Genomic DNA, 24,308 nt, shown 5'->3' on the forward strand with positions numbered 1-24,308 from the left:
AATAAAAAATTAGCAACATTATAAGCTAATAAATACATAAATCTGTCACAGCTTTTATTTATTACAGCGTCTTTCATTTTATTATACTTTGGGTTTTATTGCTTGAGTAGGTTACCTGTGGGTTTTTTGGGCTGATATTTATTTATAAATCAATGATGGTGCATACAGTATTAAAGATTATAGGAGATAGACAGCATAATTCGCATTCAGTCAGAATATAAATGACTCCAGGTGCTGGGACAAGTCCTCAGCAAACAAACAAGCTAATTTGCAATGCCAAATGAAAGCAGCTCAGGCAATGCGTGGCACACACTAAACTGGTCGGGGTGTCAAGGACAAGGCAAGAGCTAACAGATTTTGCAAACTGCAAGCCTCAGAATGTACACTGGCATGTTTATTTAGACCATGTTCAATGTGAATAGCATATTCTTATGTATTTATATTTCATATCAAAAAGAATTAAATAAATGAGAGATAGTTTCAATGCATTCTTTTGTTGTTTTGTTCTTTATAATATCTAATTATTACATGTAAATTCATGTATTTATTGTTATTGCTATAGCAATCATTAGGGTGGCTCTGGCAGGGATGGATCGTGAGATGAGGGAAGAGTATCTTGTTGTTATTCAAGCAAAAGACATGGGAGGTCACATGGGTGGGTTGTCAGGAACCACCACTGTGACAGTCACTCTTACTGATATCAACGATAACCCACCAAAGTTCTCAAAGGGTAAGATAAATTTTCTTTTATTGACTATATAAAATACTATATACTACAGTTCAAAAGTTTGGGGTCAGTAAGATTTATTTTTAAATAAATGAATGCATTTAATCAGCAATGATGCATTCATAAATCAAAATTTCAGTAACACTTTAAAATAAGGTTCCATTTGTTAGCATTAGTTAACTACATTAGTCAACATTAACTAACAATGAAAAACACTTCTAAAGGATTGTATTAGTCTTATTGTTGATTCCAACACTCACTAATGCATTATTTAAAATCAAAAGTTATATCACAAAAGTTTTATTAATGCTATTTAATGGACGTGAGCTAACATGGACTAACAATAACAAGTTATATTTTATTAACATTAACAAATATTAAATATACTGTAACAATGTATTGCTCATTGTTCAACCTGGTCTCATAAAAATACGTACCTCTGTGCACTTTTTGTGCGACACCACTTTACGTACCTTGCTGCACGTTTCGCCGCAGTTTCAAATAGAAATATCCACTGAGTGGCGCTAAAACACAGGTTCAATATGTGAACCCTGGCACGTTTTTATTACGTAGATATTGGTACGCATTGCTGTTTTTTATTACGTTGCTTCAGATACGTATTGCGGTGGTTCAGAATTCAAATATCCGGGGAATGTCGCTAAAGGTTAATGCTCTATCGTGTTGGAAATATGCCCTACACCAAATCCAGCCCTAAACCTACCCGATAGTGTTAACAAATGCAAAACTGATATAAAAACATATCAGCTGATTCAACTGTGCCATTTGAACTTCCTTTTATGCAGATTTTAACTGCTTTGTCGAACCGTGATTACACGGGATTCGAACCAGCGCTTCTCGTCTCCTAAGTCCGTCTCCGTACTCCGTGAGCTACCGAACAAACTTATCATCTATGAAAACCCATAGATATGAAGCTGGATGTGTGCGATACTAACGTTCAAAAGCATCAGTTTTCAAATCTCCCAGCATTAATATTATTATTAATATTGTTTTGAAGTCATAGCATGATATTCTTCAAGTAATTGTGTGAAAATTATGCTTTATTAATTGCAACTCTGTAAATTTGTGTGAAAGTGTTCATTTATTTTGGAAACTGCAGTGATGTACTTATTGGTACGTATTTCATGTCACGCTAAAAAGTGCACCCAGGTACGTAAATGCCATGAGACCAGGTAGTCATTGTTAGTTAATGCATTAAATATAGTTAACAAATGGAACCATATTGTAAAGTGTTACCCAAATTTCTATTTCTTTTTAAGTTCTTTTGAACTTTCATTCATCGATTAATTCTGAAATAATGTCATTGTTTCTGCACATTTTTTTCCACTCTGATAATTATATGAAATCAGCAAATTAGAATGATTTCTGAAGGATCATGTGACACCAAACAAAAAATAATTGTTTACCATTTGTTATCTAGTATTTAAGCTGTTTTGTTGTTTCTCTGAGAGCTATTTGCCACCTGATGATAGACCAGATCTTCTACGTTCTTGTACTTCATCTCTAAAGGCTCTTATGAGTTCACTATTCCTGAGAATCTTGGCATCGGGAAGCCTGGAGGAAGAGTAAAAGCGAATGACAGAGACATCGGGGAAAATGCTAAATCAACTTACAGCATCATAGGTGGAGACGAGAGGGATGTCTTTGAGATTGTCACTGATGCTCAGACTCAGGAGGGAATCCTCAGACTCAAGAAGGTAAGACCAGAAAAGTAGGCTTAATGTGCCATAGGGACTCTCTAACAGTTGTAAACTGTCTGTTATAGGATCGTCACTGGGCTGCATATTGAGAAAAATATGAAAAGTGGCTCATTACCGATGACAAATGACTGTTAATATTGCAGAGACAGAACCTCTCAGTATGTATTGCAGGGGTCGGAAACCTATTTGACACGGCGTGCCATTTTAAATGTAATTTCAAACACTGTGCCATACCCTCCAAAAAGAAAGAATTAATCATGCAAATTAATTAATTATGCAAATTACCGCCTTAGTGTTCAGTGTTTTACTCTTTTTAAGGTTGGCTACATTATTTTCACTGGTGTTGTTGTGTTTGTTGTTCCCAATGAGTTATGTGTCATGTGGTGATAAGTTGGGTGCATCTTTTTGTATAATTATATAGTTGTCAGAGTCACAGTCGTTCTGCTTTGTGTAGTGAATAGGAAGGATTGTGTAGGTCTGGTTATAAAACTCAAAAAAGATAGTAGTAACTTATTTTTTATAGCAAAAAGCAACAAATACAACCGAAAATAGTGTTTGGCTTCCCATTCAGCTCGTAACAAAATAATACAGGTTACAGGTTGCAAGAGTTACAGTAGATTGACATGCCGGAGCAAGCTGCTAAGTAAAATAAATGTAATAAATGTCTATGGTGTCTGATCCCTGCTGGGTACTCTCTTTTTGCAATTACTAGATTTTCTTAGATATATATATATATATATATATACAGCTGAAAATCCACACTTGTACACCTAAAATTGGAAGTAAAAGTGCAGTCCAGGTGTTCTGAGGTTTGAGAACTACTGTAACTCTGAACCCCTTGACTTTCTGTGCTCAATTCTCAGCTCTTGTGTAGCAGCGTATATTTGCATATGGAATGGCCATTGTATGCAAATGAAGAACCCTTCACGGTGGATGAGAGGACAATGAAGCCCTTTTATCTTACAGGAACATCTACAGTGCCACTGTGCAACAACAATTCTGCACAAACAGTGTGACAATATTATGGGAAAATGTACACAGTAAATTTGTCATTTATTTTCCATTACATATTCAACATATACCACATAAAACGTGCGCATGATGATAAAGCTGTGTATATTATGATGTGAACAACATAATGAGTATGTCATGCGGGAATTAGTCTCAAGGACTTGGGCATGATCTCTATTAATATGAAGAATTATGCCAGAATTAAACAAATTACGTGCCTTAAATAATCTGCATTATTTAACAGTTTGATACATCATCCTTAACAACAGTTCTCCATAATCTGTTTGTGTGGATTTTAGATATAAACACATTTGCCTTTATTTTGTGCAACACACTTAAAAGCAACATTTAAAAGCGCTATAATTAATAAATAAATAACACAAATAATATAGCAATTAGGGGTGTAACAGTGCACAAAAAACAATGGTTCAGTATGTATCTCAATTTGGAAATAAGGATTTGGTATGTTTTTTGGTACAGCAGGGGGAAAAACAAACAAAAAATAAAACAGCTTTTTCTTTCTTTTTTATTAGAAAGTAGTTTACTGAACAAACTGTTGCTTTGTCTTTAAAATAAAACAGTCTGTTGTTACAGCTGCAACCTGCTGCAACACTCTTCATGATGCAGTTTACGGTGCTGTCGTAAATGGGGGAGATTTGAAGTTTTGGATGCAAAATATTTTAGGAAAACATATATTTTAGTCAGAATGTTCTGCCGCTCATTCAGTGAAGTATGTGATATCTAATGCTTTATATAAAGCATATTTCATGCTTAAGACATTTTTGCCACAGCAGCTCACTCTATGCTCTGCTTTCCATTTTAAGATGTTTTTGCAACATCAAAGTATATCGAAATGAACTGTATTGATCTATATCTCCTATATCTCATTTGAAAATATATTGATATACCTTACAAACAGAATTTCTAAGATTCAGACACACAGTACTTCTGAACATGTAGTGGTTAAAAAATGCTGCATTTATTCGGTACACATGCATACTGAACTGGAAGACCCATCCAAAAAATTTGGTACAAATATGTGTACCGTTACACCCCTAATAGTAAAGGCCTCTTGAATATCAAAATTCTTACATGAAAAAAGGGAAGAAAATCTTGAGACAAAGCGAGAAATAAAAAAAGCAGTCATTTGGTTTGTCCCAGGTCTCTCACAGCTGAATGCGTAATGGCATGCCTGTTTTTCCTCGTCTTCTCATCCCATAGCACTTGGCCTGGAATCTGTTGTCTGCATTACTAATAGCATGATGGATGGCATTGCATGAGAAAACAGGCAATCAACAGCCCACTCCCCGCTAACCTCTATACCTCCAGACAGTGCCTGAGTTCAGGAGAGCAGAACAAGCTTGTAAAGCACACAACCCTTATTTTTCCTCATTTTTTTGCACCTGCCACTGTGCGCAGACACACATTTTCCCCAGGCACTGGTGCTGAGCCGACGTGCGCCAACTATCATCTGCAGCAAGTTGGCCGATGCAGCCCTCACCAACAATTAAAATTTGATTTCACTTCTGTTAAATATTGAATGGTCATGACCAAAGAGCCTTTGTAGCAAGGTTAAACATATTGATCTGAATGAGATGCCACAGGCTCAGACACTCAAGATACTGCTTTGTTGAAAAAGGATGCATGCTTTCATCTCTCTCACCCCCCCCCCCCCAGGCTGTGGTGGTGGTGGTGGTGGAGAGGGTTGCTGTACTTCCCCCGCTGTTGATCTTTGATGCTTCTAAATGTCCCTGTAAACATACATACTCACACCATGCTGGGAGTTTTTAGGTGCTTTTAAACACATATATATGTGGTAAAATCAGTCACAGCCATGTGGTTCAGTATGCGTTCAGGCCATGTGAAAGCCTGAATTGCATCATCTGGAAACGACGGAGGTCAAGTGACAGCCGTAGTCATATTCAGGCCTTTACGCACAATGAGTGCCAAAATGGAGACCCAGAGGGATGCAGAAGTGCCAATTTCACTGTAGAGAGTCAAATGGCATGCATGACTATCAAAAGAATGAGGTGTTGGCATGATATTTTTAGATGGAACAGATTTGCAGTGTCTGAGATGAGAGGAGCTTGTTTCAGTCTTGCCAATATGCAAAGCTGCATTTGAATGACGTTCTCAAAAATCTCAACTACAATTAAATGGTAACATTTCAAGGATGTTGCATAGTAAAAGAAAGAACTTCCTTTCATTCTTTTTTCTTTCTTTCTTTCTTTCTTTCTTTCCTTCTTGCTGTTTTGTTTACCCATTTTATATATATATATATATATATATATATATATATATATATATATATATATATATATATATATATATATATATATATATATATATATATAATGTATATTTAAGACATAAAACTCTATGAACTGTCACCAAAATTCAATAGTCTCGAACAGCACTGACCTTTTCCAACGCAAGCAAGGTGCCAGACTGCAGCTTGTTCTGAATTTTATATCATAGGGAAACTTCTGCTTGTGAAGTCCTACTGAATGGTGCAGTGTTATTTGCAAATACTAACCATTTTTCCTTTTTTTCCCCATTTTACAGAGTTTCAGGTGCTACATAGAAATTTAGTTCTGTGATTTCTTTATTTCTCTGCAATGAAACCTTTATTGTTTTAAATGCTTTCAATCTTTTATTAGAATTGGTAGTGAAAAAGACAGGAAACTATTGGAAGAGAGAGGACTGATGGGAAAGGGACATACTGTTTCAGAATTCTGTGTGAATAGCTTTGAAGGAGCTATGGAGTAGAGATTGAAGTAAAGGTGCACCAGTCAACCATATCAAGAGCTCTGTATTATGCTGTACTGTACGAGAGGATGACACAAAATAAGTACTTTGTGACAGCACATCTGGAGTTTGTAAGAAAGCCTAATAGTGAAAGCAATGAAATGAAAAAAAGATTTACGATTTTTAAAGAATGGTTGGACTCACACAGACACACACAAACAAATCAGTAAATACACAACCCCTCAAAATATATATTTTTTAAAGAAATTAACACAAAATATGCAACATTGTTAATAACAGGAAATGTTTCTTAAGCACCAAATCAGCATATTGGAATGATTTCTGAAGCATTGTGTGACACTGAAGACTTGAGTAAGTGCTTGAGTAATCAGTTTGTTGCTAAGTCAAACACAGGTTATTGTTAAATTACTAATATAAATAAATAATGTTGCCATAATGCTGCCTAGCACATACAACATTTATTTTTATTTTATTTTATTTTATTTTATTTTATTTTATTTTATTTTATTTTATTTTATTTTATTTTATTTTATTTTATTTTATTTTATTTTATTTTATTTTATTTTATTTTATTTTATTTTATTTTATTTTATTTTATTTTATTTTATTTTATTTTATTTTATATACAGTGAAATGACACACAAATCAAGACTAGCCAAGGGTCTGAATACTTTTAAGGAACATCATGTTTTGCTTTCTGTCTCGACATGATGCTAGTAGCAAGGGAGGGGTGAAAATAAAATGAAATAAATTCCTCCCAATAGCTTTGTGGACTGCAGCAGACAGAGGTACATGGGCTGTTCTCATCCGGGTGCCCTGCTGTCAGCCGCACTGACTTCAAAGCGTGCTGATAGAGGAACTCCAGCTGCTCTTCTCTCCCAACTGGGGCTGCTCTTGGCCTGGCTCCAGTGTCCGCCTGACCTCCCCCTGTGGGACGGAGGCTTTTTTTTTTTTTTTGATAACATGAGCAAATTCTTCATTCTACTACTTCAACTAATTCCTATAGCCTGTTTCTTTTTCACTTGTACTTCAGCGGTCAGGTCTAGTTTAGTTTCTGTCAATAAAAGAGCAAAGGGGGACTTGAGCCCTTTTTCGAGTTCAAATGAGGTAGAGAGAGATGTGATTCAGAATACAATGGAAAAAGCATGACATTTTTACTAGATGAAAATATAAAACGGCGTTCTGTGTCAAGTTCTCTTCACTGTGGCATGTACGTACACAGGTGGGGTGAACATGGGGCCTTTCCTCATACACTGAAATCACAAATATTTATCCTGGAGTACAAATAATTCCCAAATTGTATTTTATCTGCTACTTCAATAATACCTCACCATTGGATAATTGCCTCGGAGAATACATTAACAATGTTAACGTCATGGTATTGTGGGCAAGGATTAATTTTGTTTTCAGACAACACAAACACACAAATTGTATTTTTCATGATTTCTTAACAATTTGCAATGCAGTCCTTGTGTTTCCATTAGATTAACCTTATTTGCAGCCTCATTTAAATCCCAAACACATGCTGTCTCTGCCACAAATTAATAACACATCCCACGCTCCAGGTGAAAGTGTGGTTATTGCTACTAAATATTATTTTTGTTCACCCTGCTATTGGGCTCGCAGCAGCTTAAATCTTATCCGTTGCAAGGTGGGAGGAAGCTGGTGCAATTACAGTCAGTCCTGCAAGCCCAGCAAACTGAGTCCGCTAAAACCAGGAAACCGTTTGTCTTTGTTTTTGTGCCCATTAATAATAAACATCTCTCTTTTTCTCTGTTTTCCAGCCTCTGGACTTTGAGTCCAAAAAATCCTACAACCTAACAGTGGTGGCGACCAACATACGTGCCGATTCGATTACTGGTGGGCCCTACATGGACCAGGCCACAGTCAAAATCATCGTTGAGGATGCAGATGAACCCCCTGTCTTCACGAAGTCTACTTATCTCTTCGACGTGCATGAAAACGCTGCAATCAACACAGTCATAGGAGCGGTAGCGGCGAGAGACCAGGACGCCCCACACAGCCAAGTCAGGTAAAGGCAATCATTTCTAGCCCACATGACCTCTGTTGTCCTCCTTGGCGAAATTAGGCCAAAAAAACTTCTTCATTAAACCAAGAGGAGATCAAGCTCAAGCTTCTGCATCAATCTAATATCCAAGTGCTCCTTCACCGCTGCATCCTACCAGCCATTAAATGCTGCTGATGAAATTGCCTGTAGAGGTCCATTTGCATTCAGACTAAATGGAGCTCTCGCCTCCACAGAATTGGTTGTACTGGGAAAGAGAGAGGGAGAGAGATAGGACAATGGCACAATAAGATTCCTCCCCTTCCTCTCACTGATGTATTTCACTTCTGTGACTTCCTACTTGAAAAATTACAAGGGCACCTTCAGTATAGGTTATACAGCCAATTTCTCTCAGTCCAGCCTAGCATTCCATTAATTCTCCAGTGACTTGCGATATTTCAGGGACAACATGCAACAGGTTGTATAATTACACGGGGAACTGGGAGCATGGGAGAAATCAGAGATTGGGTTTCAACGCAGCAATGGAGTTTACACCAAGTGAGCATTCTCATGTGTGTGATATATATTTCAGGGCTGTGCAATATATCAAAATAAAATTGAAATGGCTTAGTGGGATTATTATATTGCAAAGGCTGTGTTTTAATTAAATGCATGCACTGTGTGTTTCAAAGTGAAGTGTTATTTTATACATAAGCAACTCATGATCCTGTGTGTTTTTAGCATCTCAGAGCAGCTCAGTTCACAGTAAATGCTGCTCCGCAACATCTGATTTATAGTCATAGTGAATGGATTAAATAGTGAGAATGTGGCTTATGATAAACCAAGTATTACATTTTAAAGGCTGTGAACACCCAATTTCTTCCCAAATTGTTCAGCTCTAAAAGGATGGTTAGTATTAAGAGTATGTTTGATTGTAATCATTCTTATTTTATATACTGTCAATATTTTATATTCAAGTCCTATTCAAGTTTAATTTCAAAACAGAAATCCAATATCCATGTCCTCAAATGTTAATGTCTCTCTTTTGCACAAGAGCTGTTTGTTCTACATTGCAGTGTACTTGTTTATGTCGCTTCGTAGCTATTTTTCTTTGGCTGTTACTTCAAAATATGAGATATAATCATTTCAGAGTGATTAAAATGTTCCAGCTGTGACATCTGTGCATAGTCTGCATTATTAGGAAGAAAATCTGTGGCATTTGCTGTTCCCAATGTGGGGTTTTGTTGTTTTTTTCCTTCTTTCTTATATCCTTCCTGGATTGGTCTGACATGCAGGCTTTTTTGTATTGATGCGTTTGTGTTATTTGGAAGATGAATTACTTCTATCCTGAGGCCATTGAGTAGATTGTGTTAAGCTAAACATCACAAGGTTGTTTTAAGCATTAAGAGATTGATTATCTTTTATAATGTGATCAAATGATTTTTGGTTGTTTGAAATTTTTGCTGAATTTTGAACCATAAAGTGATAAAGTTGCATGTCTTCCCAAACGGAGCAGAAGGGTTGAAGTAATTTTAAAAGCTAAAAGCCACTTAGGAAATAAGAAACCAGATTTTAAAAATAATAAAAAAGATGACTGACTTTATTTGGCAAATAACCCATGCAGAATTTCATAGAGAAATAAGATAACCAGACCTCACCTCAAATGACAAAATTTCTGCTTGAATACAGCTAATTGTGCATATCGGTGTGGTTGTCACATCAATAGGAGAAGCAATCAAGGTGAAACGGGCAAGAATTAAAAAAAAAAAAAAAAATTGGTGTAATTGTGGCTTTTAAAGGACTCTGGTTAAATGAAAATGTCAGTTTTAATCGCAGCTCGACATGGAAACAGTAATTCACAGAAACATTGTTTCACATCAGTCTGACCTCTCAGACCATTCAGCCTTCCCATCTCTCTCTCTCTCTCTCTCTCCTTATAAGATTGCAGGATTTCTCTTGTTATTGTGAAACTGCCGTACATCAAATGGTGCCAAGCTGTGTCCAAGTTCAAATTAGCCCTGTTAGGAGTATTGTCTATCTGTCAAAAGAAGTGTGGGTGTAATCAGTGGGGATCTTTTAACCTTCTCTGACAGAAGTCCCTCTGGCTCCAGATCTTGTTGTGGCACCTGATATCTAACATATGCTAATACATGGTGACTGCTCTTGATGGCGATTGTGTTATACTGATGTACGCTTTACTTATAGAGGAGGCAGAGTCATTTGATTTGGTTACTGCACATTTACAGGGTTCAGCCTACTGGAAAATATTTGGTACAGTAGAATAAATTGTGCTTCTCTGAAAGTCCTCTTAATTACTCTTTTACCCGACATAATAACTACATGGCAAAAGCACTAGAGAACATGTTCTATCCTGTGCTTTTTTTAGTGAAAAAAAAAAGAAAGAAAGTGATTTTTAAATTAAAAATAGTATTATTAAAAACTAATGCTGTCACAAAAACTAATGTTTCTTCTTCTTCTTCTTCTTCTTCTTCTGTCATTTTCATTTCTTACTTAATTTAATAAAATGGTCACACTTTACATTAGAGTCCTCAGGTTGCAGTATAATTGCATAAGCATATAGGGCCGCTAAGTAATACTAAACAACAACATGCACTTCTTATGTAATTATTTTGTTGAGTGACTTGTTATAAAACAGTTCTAAAGAAAAAGGTGGTAATGTATAGCATATACTGTAAACATATTTGAATATATACATTTCGTAAATGCAAAAATAATAATAATTTTTGTTATTCAGAAATGTCTGTCTATGAAAACAAGGTATTTTTATCAGCCTGTATTTTTTTTTTTTTTTAATGTGAGGAGTTGTATTTAACACTGTAAATGCGAAATATCAAAATCCAAATTTTTATATTTATTTTGATACTTAATCAAAATAACTTTTGAACCCTTTAAATGTTTGTTTGTTTTTTTTTCCTTTACACCCTTAGAAAAATCCCATGGAATAATTAATTACAGATTTGATTGTTTGTTTCAGTTTTTCTCCCACTACATTCCCCACTGTAACTTCGTCAGTTTGATTGACATGTAGCAGAACATTTCAGGGTCTGTCTCTCGGTGGTACGTGGAGCTGTCAGAGCTTGACTGAAATCCACTCAGCCTCCTGGAGACTGTTCCCAGGTGGGAATGCTGTCTGCCTGCACAGCAGTAGAGCACTCCTCCTGGACTTCCACCCTCAGTCTCAGGATCTCTACCACGGCTGAACATTTTCCTCACATTCACTATCCAGACCAATGAATTATTATTATTTTTCTTTTTTAATTTTACAACTCATTCCTCATCCACTGGGGCCTTCTTAAATGTTATACTTCACACTCATGTTTGAGAGAATTCCCAAGTAGACTTTACCCTGATTATTCCAAGATTAGATATGAACTAGGTTGAATATAAATGTTATATATTTCTGTGTGGAATCTCAGATTTTTTGAACTATGATCAAAAGTACTGTATATCTTCAGAAAAAGAAATGAAATGATTTATGATAATCATGACATTTATAAATAATATATATGACTATATATATATATATATAATTTTATCTCGTCTAAAGGATTTATCTTTCTTTCTTTCTTCTCTGTTTTTCCTCTACAGTCACAAGAGATAACTTTTTAGATCATTTTACCTCATATACTAAAATGATTTTATTCTCTCTTTTTCCTCTACAGGTATTTTATTGATAGACACACAGATTTAGAGAGGCAGTTTAACATCAATGTTGATGACGGGAAGATCACATTAGCTAAACCTCTGGATAGAGAGACGGATATGTGGCACAATATCACAGTGACAGCCACCGAAGTTCGTAAGTGCAATTTTCCTTTCTTCATCTTCTCGATAGAAACATTAAATGTTTTATGTTTCAAAATGATTGTATAACAATATCAAAGAGATTGTTACAGTAATGCGCAAAGAGATCATTAAAATCTGTGTAGAGGCACTTCAGACCAATAAAAATTTCACATGGCAGTTAACATCTTTGTTAATTATGTAACAGGATTTACAATGGAGAAACAAATGCAGGTATATAAAGGTACTAAGATAAAAAGGCCAAAACCTGGGCTCTAACTATAAATGAACCATAACAGCTAATGTAATAGAAGCTTTACCTTACACCTCAGGCACTAATTTACCGTCAACAGATTTTAAGGTGCTAAAGTTTCCTCTCAGAAACCGAAGACAGAGATTTTACTGAATTAAACAGCTCAGCAGTCAATTCATGGACATCTAATGAGTAATTTCTACTCACGCCAGAGCTGTTTGCTGTACATAACAGATAAAAGAACATCTGTTGACTGGATAAAGAACTTATTAAACACAAGCTGTGGACCAGAAATAAACACTGCACAAGCCATCCATAAACCTCGAGATTCATTTTGATTGGCATGTACAGCTACATTATTCAGATACTGGAGCCAAAAATCTTTCCCTGGAGGAGGAAAAAATACTGATGTTGTCATATACAATTAACATAAGATGTCTTTGAGCTCAAAGAGCTGAATAAACTGAATTATTTAAGGACTCATCACATAGCAACATTACATGTGAAGTTAAGCATGCAAAATGTTCATCTTTCTCAGTGTTTTAACATGATGACCAACAAATCTGGATTTTTTTTTTTTGGCTGATGCCTCTGGTGAAACAGAATTTGAACAGAAATATCTGTACAGCATGGCTATGAATATGAGTCTGCGCTACTGCATTATGCCTCTTTCTTTTTTTTTATTCAAGTAAGGGTGATCAAGGAGCGAAATTAATTGACAGGTCAAATGCATTTCAAAGGCTGTTTGCTGTTCTAAGTGTCACACATTACAGCAGTGTGCCCTGAATTACCCGTAAGCTGTTAAGGTACCATGTCATGTGCTAAAGCCAAACGAATAGATAATTGCTTTAAAAGTCAGCGATTGCAACCCTAATTAAATACAATCATTTACATGGGTCCTCAGAAGGGACTGTGAATTACTGCCAATGAATAATTCCAATGAAAAGTTAATCTAATTAAATTGCCCTTTATTGTCTTCTAGACTTCAGCTGCCACCGTTTTATTAATATTCATTTTTTTAACCTTCATGTATAAAACATGCACCTGTACAGGGGATTTCAAAAGCACTTTGAATGTGTTTTTTTTTTTTTTTTCACCGTAATCCTGTTTTGCATACTTGATAATGTCTAAAGCTCAGACTGATGCTGCATCTCATCTGTCTCTCCATCAACCCAGAGGATGGGAGGAAAAAAAAAAAAAAGGAGAGGAAGAGAGAAAATGAAATAGTTGTGAGGCAGAAAGAGAACGAAAATAACTGGGCCATTGTATTTACCTGGGATTTGCAATTGCTCCCTTCTATATTTGGCCGCTGCACTTCTGTTTGCAGTGTTTTAATAGCTTGTCTCTTTTCGTGTTAGGAAACCACAGCCAGATTTCCAGAGCCATTGTGGCAATCAAAGTGCTGGACATAAACGACAACGCCCCTGAGTTCGCCACCGAATACGAAGCTTTTCTTTGTGAAAACGGCAAACCTGGACAGGTAAGAGGGCATCAATCAGGCCCGCCAGCAGCATCTCCCTCTCACAGCTCCTCCGTAACGATCAGCCGTGGTAAATTACAGCCTATTGATTTAAGAGAGAGAAGTAAGAGACACCTGGGTGGCCTTTTTTAGCCACTCACTCTCTCTCTCCCTCTGCAGAAAATGAAAACAATCAGATCCATTCAGGCCCGGTCAGTGCCCGCATCTCTCTAGCTGACATGCAGTGTCTGTGACTAACAGTATCAGTATGTACTTCCTCATCCTCCGCCCTCTAACACAGTCACCATAAGAACATTCTCCATCCATGTGGGGAAAAGAATGACCGGGACGGCTGGGTCCTGCTTTTCACCGAGCTGTAAATCATAAAGAAAAAGAACATGTCTTGAACGGGGGTGGCAGATATATAGATGGACTTGGCACAGAAAAGTGGGCTGCCAAAGCCTGCGCCCCTTAGCTTAGGGTCTCTACTTTTATGAGTGAATGGGACAGATTTTTCATCCCGTGTTGGCTGCTGTCAGTGTCTGGCCTCATATAATGTCAAAAGTAGAGTAATGGATGGCTTCTCCCTTTCTTTGTGTCTGTGTCCACAGGTGATTCAAACCATCAGCGCCGTGGACAAAGACAATCCTTCCCAGGGACACACTTTCCACTACCGCCTGGAGATGCTCAACAATCCCAATTTCACCATCAAAAACAATTTAGGTATGTTCATCTACACAATTTTATTTTATTTTTTTTATTTTTTCCATCTCCCAATTTTATGTTTTAGCCACCAGTACTGCATGTGATGTACACATCTTGGGATTGGGAAATCATTAAGATTTTTGGAAAGAAATTCACAAAATACAAAAGATTATTGGAAACTGTGTTTTCCATGTCTCCTATTGTATATCTTTGAAACTCTGATGTTGTTGTAAATTGTTTTGGTGCACTCGGTCTTATTTTTGGGAAGGCAAAAATGTATTATATTATATTATATTATATTATATTATATTATATTATATTTATTTATTTATTTATTTATTTATTGATTGATTGATTGATTTTATTTTATTTCTCTCTGTTTTGCTTTGTTCCTATTTAGATCTTACAGTATGTGCTGCCTTGAGATCCTGGTACCATTGTTTTGTTATTGAAAATCAAATAAAAAACAATTTAAGTAAGACTGACATATGACTGAAACACAGCAGGGAAATAAGAATGAGATGAACGGCGAAAGAGAGAGAGAGAAAGGCATCTGTAAGCGCAAATGTTGTGTGTCAAGCGCAGTCCGGAGGCATGCATTTGAAGGGGAAATCTGGTGGAATTAGTGTACCCAAAAGTTAGCAGATGCACAATTGTCTGGACATCAGCTATTTTGTACTCCCCAGTGCATTTTGAAAGAAAGCAAATGAACAGAATCCAAGCTGAGGTTTAGCGATGCAACTCGATGTAGGGTGACTTACTCAAAGCTGAGGCTGTGCAGCAGATGGTTCTAAATTTGTTTGCTAAATACACTGATTTTTTTCTTTCTTTTTTGTATAACCTATCCGACCTTCTTTTTCACACTGCGCTCCTGCTGTTCTCGCTGCACAACCTAGTATTGCACTATGCTTTCGAAGACTTGAGGCAGAACTGTATTGATCTAGTTCCATTTGGCATGTGGTCTTATGGCTGACCGTTGAAGGAGCTGTTGTTTTGGCTGCTCACCAAAAAGAGGAAACGTGATATTTTTGAACCAGACGGATCAGACGTTACATCAAAAGAGCTCTGCCTTCCAAGGGACAGTCATGATTTGAGTTAATATGAAAGTAAGGAAGAGTGTGAAAGGGAAAGAAATTATGTATCTCCCTAGTCTCTGTAAAGAGTGGAGTGACAGAAAATCCATATACAAATGTAGGGAAAAAATAGATACATTTAAAAAATAATAATAACATAATTATTATTTTTACTGTTAGTGCTATACGCTGTGTAAATATTAAGTTAAATATAAATAAGATTATTTGAGTATATTTTACAAGAAAAAAACTATTTCAGTCTTTCTGCTTAACATTTAATTTGACATAAAATGGCATGTTTAATTAATGAGTTAAAATTGCTTTACCACCATGTTTTTTTTTTTTTTTTTTGTTGTTGTTGTTTTTTTCAGTTGAGGTTTCATTTGGACACAAACATAGCCTCAAAAGAAAAAAAAAGGGGTAAAAAAAAGTTTTTTTCAAGAGAAAACATTGTTTAAAAAATAACAATTGGATACCTTAAACTATACAGAATTCATGAATAGCACATTAAATAACTAATTTCAATTATGCTAAATAAGTTGTGATTAAAATGAGTGTATACTAAGCAGATTAGTAAGTTAATATTTGAAATGTTATTCTTCTGTTTGTTTTAATTGCTGTGATACAAGGTAGCCAGTGAAGATGTAAAAAATAAAACAGATTTATGATAGGGATAAATTGTTTTTGTTGAAGTGATCAAGTGCACAACTTTCAAATGTGTCTAGCATGACTGTTCTGGTTTTTACAATATTATAAAATTCCTTCTCTTTACATTATGTTAATATAAAATAAATTGAAAGTAGTAAAAGAAAATATATTATAAATAATGCTGTTGAGCTCATAAATATTTCTTAAATGTGTTCTCTTTGTCTTTAGTAATTTCAGTAATGCTGTAGCTAGTTATAATAACTATATTGTTTTTATATCTGTTAATACAATGAACAAGAAACCCACAAAGCGGGATCAGTATTAAAAAAAAGAAAAAGCTGTTTAAAAGAGAAAAATAAAAAAGAAAGATGAAACAATACTGATAGGAAAAGCGTTGAACAATGGACTACTAAGACAAAGACAGACCTTGAGAATTGTAAGATGAAGCAGACAGGCGGAATGTCATTAGTGACAATCTCAGTGATATCTTGAGAGGCAGCATGTATTATGAGTCAGCCTGAGTGAGTTCAGGTTAAAGATGGCCACTCCATCACAGAGACAGGAGAAAGCTCTGTAAGGACACCAGGCTTTGATGCACAGCCTGAGGCGTCTGCTGCACTAAGGCCGCTTTCTCATCTCTTCTGCTGTGAGTGTGCATGTGTGTTTGATCGCGCTTGGCATCAAAACTTGTGCCGCAATTTGACAGCATGTCCAAAGTTGTGCTATATCCTAATGCTTTTCATCATAGTATGTGTTGTTACTTGTGATTCATGATTAAAAAGTGCAGTGTAGTGTATTGTTAGAATCCCTTAAAAAGAGAGTTCACTCAAATATGAAAATGCTGTCATCATTTACTCACCCTCATGTCATTCCAAACCTGTATGCCTTTCTTGACTATGTGAAACACAATAAGATGTTTTGAAAAACTGTTTTTGCCCTTGGAATGAAAGGGAAAAAAAATTAAATCTATTTTAGTGTTTGTTTGTTTTGTTTTTTTAGTGTCATTCAGCTGCTATTAGAGTTTTTGTTAATATTTTGAATTAAATTGTATTATGTTTGCTGATTGAATGTTAATTTTAGTCAAAGTTTTAGTAATTGTGTTGTTTTGTCATTTTTATTAGTGTTTGTTGTTTTATGTATATATAGTTTTTATTACATTTTAATTTAGTTTTAGTTCCTTCAGTACATCAAGTTGAAAAATGTTGCCTTGGAAACTAGGTGAAATAAAATAAATTTATGTACAGTGTGTGTGTGTGTGTATATATATATACACTGAACAAAACCATAAATGCAACACAGATCTAAGACTTTTTCTATGTACACAAAAGGCCTATTTCTCTCAAATATTGTTCACAAATCTGTCTAAATCTGTGTTAGTGAGCACTTCTCCTTTGATGAGATAATCCATCCACCTCACAGGTGTGGCATATCAAGATGCTGATTAGACAGCATGATTATTGTACAGGTGTGCCTTAGGCTGGCCACAATAAAAGGCCACTCTAAAATGTGCAGTTTTATCACACAGCACAATGCCACAGATGTCGCAAGTTTTGAGGGAGCGTGCAATTGGCATGCTGACTGCAGGAATGTCCACCAGAGCTGTTGCCCGTGAATTGAATGTTCATTTCTCTACCATAAGCCGTCTCCAAAAGCGTTTCAGAGAATTTGGCAGTACATCCAACCGGCCTCACAACCGCAGACCACGTGTAACCAAACCAGCCCAGGACCTCCATATCCAGCATCTTCACCTCCAAGATCTTCTGAGATCAGCCACCCGGACAGCTGCTGCAACAATCGGTTTGCATAACCAAAGAATTTCTGTACAAACTGTCAGAAACCGTCTCAGGGAAGCTCATCTGCATGCTTGTCGTCCTCATCGGGGTCTTGACCTGACTGCAGTTCGTCGTTGAGTGGGCAAATGCTCACAATCGATGGCGTCTGGTACTTTGGAGAGGTGTTCTCTTCATGGATGAATCCCGGTTTTCACTGTACAGGGTAGATGGCAGACAGCGTGTATGGTGTCGTGTGGGTGAGCGGTTTGCTGATGTCAACGTTGTGGATCGAGTGGCCCATGGTGGCGGTGGGGTTACGGTATGGGCAGGCGTATGTTATGGACAACAAACACAGGTGCATTTTATTGATGGCATTTTAAATGCACAGAGATACCGTGATGAGATCCTGAGGCCCATTGTTGTGCCATTCATCCACGACCATCACCTCATGTTGCAGCATGATAATGCATGGCCCCATGTTGCAAGGATCTGTACACAATTCCTGGAAGCTGAAGACATCCCAGTTCTTGCATGGCCAGCATACTCACTGGACATGTCACCCATTAAGCATGTTTGGGATGCTCTGGATCGGCGTATACGACAGCGTGTTCCAGTTCCTGCCAATATCCAGCAACTTCGCACAGCCATTGAAGAGGAGCGGACCAACATTCCACAGGCCACAATCAACAACCTGATCAACTCTATGTGAAGGAGATGTGTTGCACTGCATAAGGCAAATGGTGGTCACACCAGATACTGACTGGTTTTTGGACCCCCCCAGGCCCCCCCAATACAGTAAAACTGCACATTTTAGAGTGGCCTTTCATTGTGGCCAGCCTAAGGCACACCTGTACAATAATCATGCTGTCTAATCAGCATCTTGATATGCCACACCTGTGAGGTGGATGGAGTATCTCAGCAAAGGAGAAGTGCTCACTAACACAGATTTAGACAGCTTTGTGAACAATATTTGAGAGAAATAGGCCTTTTGTGTACATAGAAAAAGTCTTAGATCTTTGAGTTCAGCTCATGAAAAATGGGGGCAAAAACAAAAGTGTTGCGTTTATAATTTTGTTCAGTGTATATACAGTGTACAATTAACTAATGTAAGCCGATGTGGGTTAATGGAAATTGTGTGTATATATCTATAGTTTTTAATTTCTTTAACACACAATTTCCATTAACCCACATTATATTAGACACATTTACTTCCATTGTTTCTGTCTATGTATACTACATACCTTTTAATGTAAAGTGTAGATTTCACACACTTGGATTATGTCTCATTCTCTTCCAGTCATAACACTATTAATCATATTTTCCATACAATACATGCTATTTTTTCAGTCGCATGTAATTGCATGATTATCCATCCTGACGACTCGTTTCAAAGATCATGTGCAAGTAAGGATCTAGATATGCACATCACACAGGCACACATATACTGTAGTCTATGATGGTTCACACCAGGCAGGTTGTCTGAAACAGACCTCTGGAGCTGAGCTGAGGAGGTTTGTTTGTGATGATAACTGTAATTGCGGTGGCTGGTGACATGGAGAGGCTGATGCAAGCTAGGAACTGCCAGGACCACCTCAGCTATCTTGACCTAAAAGTTATGCTGCAGGGTATTGTGACCTGAAAAAAAGAGAGATTGAGTACTCGAGTGTAACATAATAGCTCACATATTCCACCAGAAGATTATATTAGCCTTTATTTTGCTTTAATGTATCTAGAATGCATTTCATACTAGGAACTGCAAACCTTGGAACATTTAATTTGACCATAGCTGTGCGTAGACACATTGAAATATAGTCAGATAAACATAGCAACAGTGACTACATATCAGCAAGTATCGTTTGGTGAAATAAGATACATTAGTTCAGGACAATGTTCTTCACACATAATGACACATAAAATATGGAACTTTAATTACATTGATAAATCAGCTCACAGCTTTTGCAGATAATTGCTTTGTGATCTCAGGGAAACAAAAATAAAGCCATATTTACATTTTTCATTAGCATGTTTATGAGCGGAAATTAAATTCCGACCCTGTTTAGTTTACCATTATTTGTTCCAGTGAGCTTCGAGATGTCCTTCCATTCCGTAGTTTTAAATGATGAACTTCCTGTTCACCCTCGTGAGAAGCAATAAATAAATACATACATTAACATTGCCTCGGTTTTTCCCAAGACTCTATTAAGTGATAAAGCTTTTTTTTTTTTTGTTCCATAACTTGGTTATTCTGTTGTATCTGTCTGAGGTATTATCTAAACCTTTCACTCAGTTGCTGATTTTGTTATTTTTTATTTTTTATTTTTCCTTGAAATAAAAATTGAAGGCTTTAAGGGAGCCATTGTGTAGCGTATCAACTGAAGGAGCTCCTTGAGACACTGGAGAGCTTCAACATATGCTTGGGGTATGAGGGGGCAGATAATGAAGTTACAACTTCTGAAAAGAAGCTCCAGTGGAAGCGCCAATACTTTGCTCGGTTTCTTTGTATTCCTCCCTGAGACACTTTGCAAAAGATTGACAGCAGAGATGAAGCTATTTATATCCATCTGTTTATTTATCGGCGGAATAGACATCGTCTTGTCGTAAATTTAATAGCGTGTCGTTTCCCTACCATTTACTTGCATGAATTGTCTTTGATTTCATACATCACAGCCAAACTTTATCTCTCCCCAGATAACTCAATCAGCGTTCTTGCCAAGCACGATTCCTTTCGGCGACAGAAACAGGAGACGTACCTCCTTCCCATCATCGTGACTGACGACGGCGAGCCTCCAATGAGCAGCACGAACACTTTAACTATCCGGGTGTGCGGCTGCAGCAGGGACGGCATTGTGCAGTCGTGTAACGTCGAGGCTTTTGTTCTACCCATTGGTCTCAGCATGGGAGCTCTGATTGCTATTCTAGCTTGTATAATTCTACTTCTCGGTAGGTCATTTCAGCTGCCTCTTTTAGTCCTTACTAATTTTTGAATTTAAAATCCACTTTGTGATTTGTATGTAAAATTTGAATTGAAAAGGCACTTGGTAAACTAATGAAAAATCAAACCTTTGAACTGCACAAGGCCAAGATACGTAGAGCTCACTAAGTGGATGTTCTTGTGCCTTTCAGTTATCGTGGTCTTGTTTGTGACATTGAGGAGACACAAGAACGAGCCTCTAATCATCAAAGACGACGAGGACGTGAGGGAGAACATCATCCGTTACGACGACGAGGGAGGCGGGGAGGAGGATACGGAGGCCTTTGACATCGCCACCCTGCAGAACCCAGATGGTATCAACGGCTATCTGCCCAGGAAGGACATCAAGCCTGACCTGCAGTTCATGCCCAGACAGGGTCAGCACTCGGGTCCGAACGGGGTAGACGTGGATGAATTCATCAACGTACGGCTTCACGAGGCAGACAACGACCCCACGGCTCCACCGTACGACTCCATCCAAATCTACGGCTATGAGGGCAGGGGCTCCATCGCGGGCTCCCTGAGTTCCCTCGAAACTGCCTCGTCGGACTCGGACCAGAACTATGACTACCTTAGAGAGTGGGGGCCGCGCTTCAGAAGACTGGGCGAGCTCTATTCTGTGGGCGAGAGCGACAAAGAGACTTGACCTCTAAGCGCAACAGACCTTTTGCTTCTGTCCACTTGTGTATTATGCTACGGGGATGTTAGACACTGCTGTTTAAAAGGGGGTGGGGGCGCCTTTTTTAAATCTTCTTAGAGAGACCTAATAGCATTAGTCATCTACCACATCAGAGTGCATCGTAACGTCAGAACTTACCAGTGTCTATAGTAGGAGGTCAATGATTCTTGTGGAGTGTGAGTTTAGATTACCGTCACTGAGTGTCTAGCAGTATTTTGGGTATTTGTTGTTCACTGTGACCACCAGAGGCATCAGAACCTTGATTCTTGGTAGTCGCTTGAAAGGACTGGATGGAAAGAGGACTTTCGGACACCTTGTAGCCCGCTGTGGCTTGGCAGGAGAAAAAGGACTGCAGAGGCCTCAAAATGACACCGCTCCCCAGCGACAACAGATCTCTTGCCGCCATTCAGTCAATCAGATAAAGGAACATTTAAAAAAGAAGGTAAACTAAATAGCAATATATTGTCTACATTACTTATGAATGTATGTGTGGTTTAACAAATGCGAGCGCAATGAAATTATGTCACACTGGCTTTAGGATCTGCCTGCTGAGATAACATTTGACCCTTTGATACTACGTAGCCAGATTTCTCAAGTAAACTGGAAAAGCCTCAAGGCTTGCTTTATACAACCCTTTGTATCCATATGCTTTAAGTGTGGTTCACACTCTAAGATGATTAGACTGTGTAAGACTGCGTTGAGGACAACAAGAGAATTGTGGAAACAATGAGGCCTTCGTTTTTCAAAAGCAAGCATTAAATACAGTCGTATTCCAATGTTTTTTGGAACATTGATGGTGTTTCTTCATTATTGTGTATGTTTTATATAAATATATAAATATTCATCGCCAGTCGTCTGTTTTGTGCTGCAGGTTTGAGTATATATGTACTTTTTATAATTTTTTTAAATTTATTTATTTATTTTAGTAAAACTGTTATTTTTATTAGCATTTTCATTTAAAGTTTCAAGCTTTTATTCCTCGGCTTGTTTTATTCTGCTGCATCACTGTTTTTTTTAAAGCTGAACTGAATTTCTGTACTGAAATTCACACAGTCAGATTCGTTAACTACACTGAACTGTGAAATCCACAGAGGATTTGTTCTTGACCAGGAAATATAAGTCAATATTCTATTGACACTGTGTGTGTATATATATATTCACATACTATTCCCAGTGATATCAGTGATCATTCTAAGCACAATAGCTGAAAACATTTAGTTCATGTTTATATTTGACCCCTGCCATTTTTAAAATCAAAAATCAAAATCCATTGAGTAAAGAAATACAGAAACAGACATGCGTAATGTGCTGCACTGTATGATATTAGAGCAAAAAAAAAGAGAAAAAAAGATGTACATAGAGTCATTGCTGATTCTCTTAGCTTTTCTTTGAAGTGATAGGTTTTGTCTATGCACGTTAGCTATTGCACATGGGGATCTGGCACTGGAGCTACGTGCATATTCTGTTTGTATTGATGCGACATATGGCAATTCTCTTGGACGGACAATATATATAAAATAGTCTTTCATGCAAATCATATTTTCTACTGTGCTTTAATGCTCATACACTTGTATGTTTAATTAGCTACTCTCTGTATTGTAATCTAAGATATCCATGTATTGTTTCCTACTTTGTGAAATATATTTTTATAAATACTTGTGGGTGTAACATTTCTTAAGCCAAGTATGTCACAGGTCCTGATGCCTGTACGTGAGATCTCTTTCTTGCTTTTTTGTTTTTATAAAAATTATTCTCCCATTTGGGGGTTGTCAGTTAAGAATTTGAACCAAATTGATGCTGAATAATGAATGAAATTAAGCACATCTATCCATTTTTGCTAAGAAACCCCCTCAAATTCACAGATTTATTATTATTTTATTTAATTTTTTTCTGGCAGACGACCAAAGCCTTGAATTTGAGTTTGTTGGATTTCTATTTTATTGAACATAATCCCATCACTGGCCTACAGCCAGCAGTATTCCATTATGCAATCGAGTTTGTCCGTCTTTCTGAGGTAAACCTAGACATTCATTCAGGATATGTTTTTTTTATTATTTTTTTTATTATTTTATTTTTGTAATTGCTGGTCTATGAAAACACGCACTAAAACTTTTTTGGCCATTCTTGCTGGGTTATTTTCAGCATATCATTTTAAAACACTGTGTCAAGTTAAAAACTTGGGGTCTCTTTCAGTTGCGCTCTGTTTAGCTGTTTTTGAAGACAACGTCACATCTTGTTTGACCGGCTCCTTACTCATTCTGTCCTGTCTACTCTTGGTAAGTGTGGTTTGGCAAGGCAAGCTGCATCTAGTACACCTATTTTATAAATAATAGACTGTATAAAATTAATATCGCATTGACAGCCCTACACAAAACAAATGAGTATAAGCTTTATACTCATACAGAGTTAGGAATATTGTGCAAAATATTGTGTGTTCGACCAAACCTCCAGTTTCCTGTATTTATCTATATTTCCTATATTTAACCCTTGACCTATTACAGTCACCTAATATTTTTTGTGATTGGCATCAGGTACTTCCATAACTGAACATAAATATAGGAGCTTGAGAAAATGCTCATTTTAGAAGAAAATTTCAGATGGCATTTAGAGGCTTTTGTATCTGAACTCTTCATATATATATATATATATATATATATATATATGTGTGTGTGTATATATATATATATATATATATATATATTAAAAACAGCTTT

The 24,308-nt window shown here is 36.9% G+C and overlaps 1 protein-coding gene across 7 annotated transcripts in view; it reads left to right on the forward strand.

The window, feature by feature from the left end:
- Nucleotides 1-24,308, forward strand: part of cdh8 (cadherin 8) — a 157,699-nt gene that overhangs the window by 93,262 nt on the left and 40,129 nt on the right. For 2 of the 7 annotated variants that reach the window (XM_058782533.1, XM_058782537.1), the window contains 8 exons: nucleotides 563-730; nucleotides 2,255-2,442; nucleotides 8,010-8,257; nucleotides 11,914-12,050; nucleotides 13,646-13,767; nucleotides 14,358-14,469; nucleotides 20,633-20,884; nucleotides 21,068-23,834. In XM_058782533.1, the coding sequence (XP_058638516.1) occupies nucleotides 563-730; nucleotides 2,255-2,442; nucleotides 8,010-8,257; nucleotides 11,914-12,050; nucleotides 13,646-13,767; nucleotides 14,358-14,469; nucleotides 20,633-20,884; nucleotides 21,068-21,561 (1,721 nt within the window). In that variant the 3' untranslated portion in view covers nucleotides 21,562-23,834. Of the gene's footprint in view, nucleotides 1-562; nucleotides 731-2,254; nucleotides 2,443-8,009; nucleotides 8,258-11,913; nucleotides 12,051-13,645; nucleotides 13,768-14,357; nucleotides 14,470-14,851; nucleotides 17,486-20,632; nucleotides 20,885-21,067; nucleotides 23,835-24,308 lie in introns of those variants that run through there. The other 5 variants (XM_058782536.1, XM_058782535.1, XR_009272116.1 and 2 more) reach the window with 4 other exon arrangements.

Source organism: Onychostoma macrolepis, chromosome 07, assembly GCF_012432095.1.
Source record: "Onychostoma macrolepis isolate SWU-2019 chromosome 07, ASM1243209v1, whole genome shotgun sequence".
Taxonomy (NCBI): domain Eukaryota; kingdom Metazoa; phylum Chordata; class Actinopteri; order Cypriniformes; family Cyprinidae; genus Onychostoma; species Onychostoma macrolepis.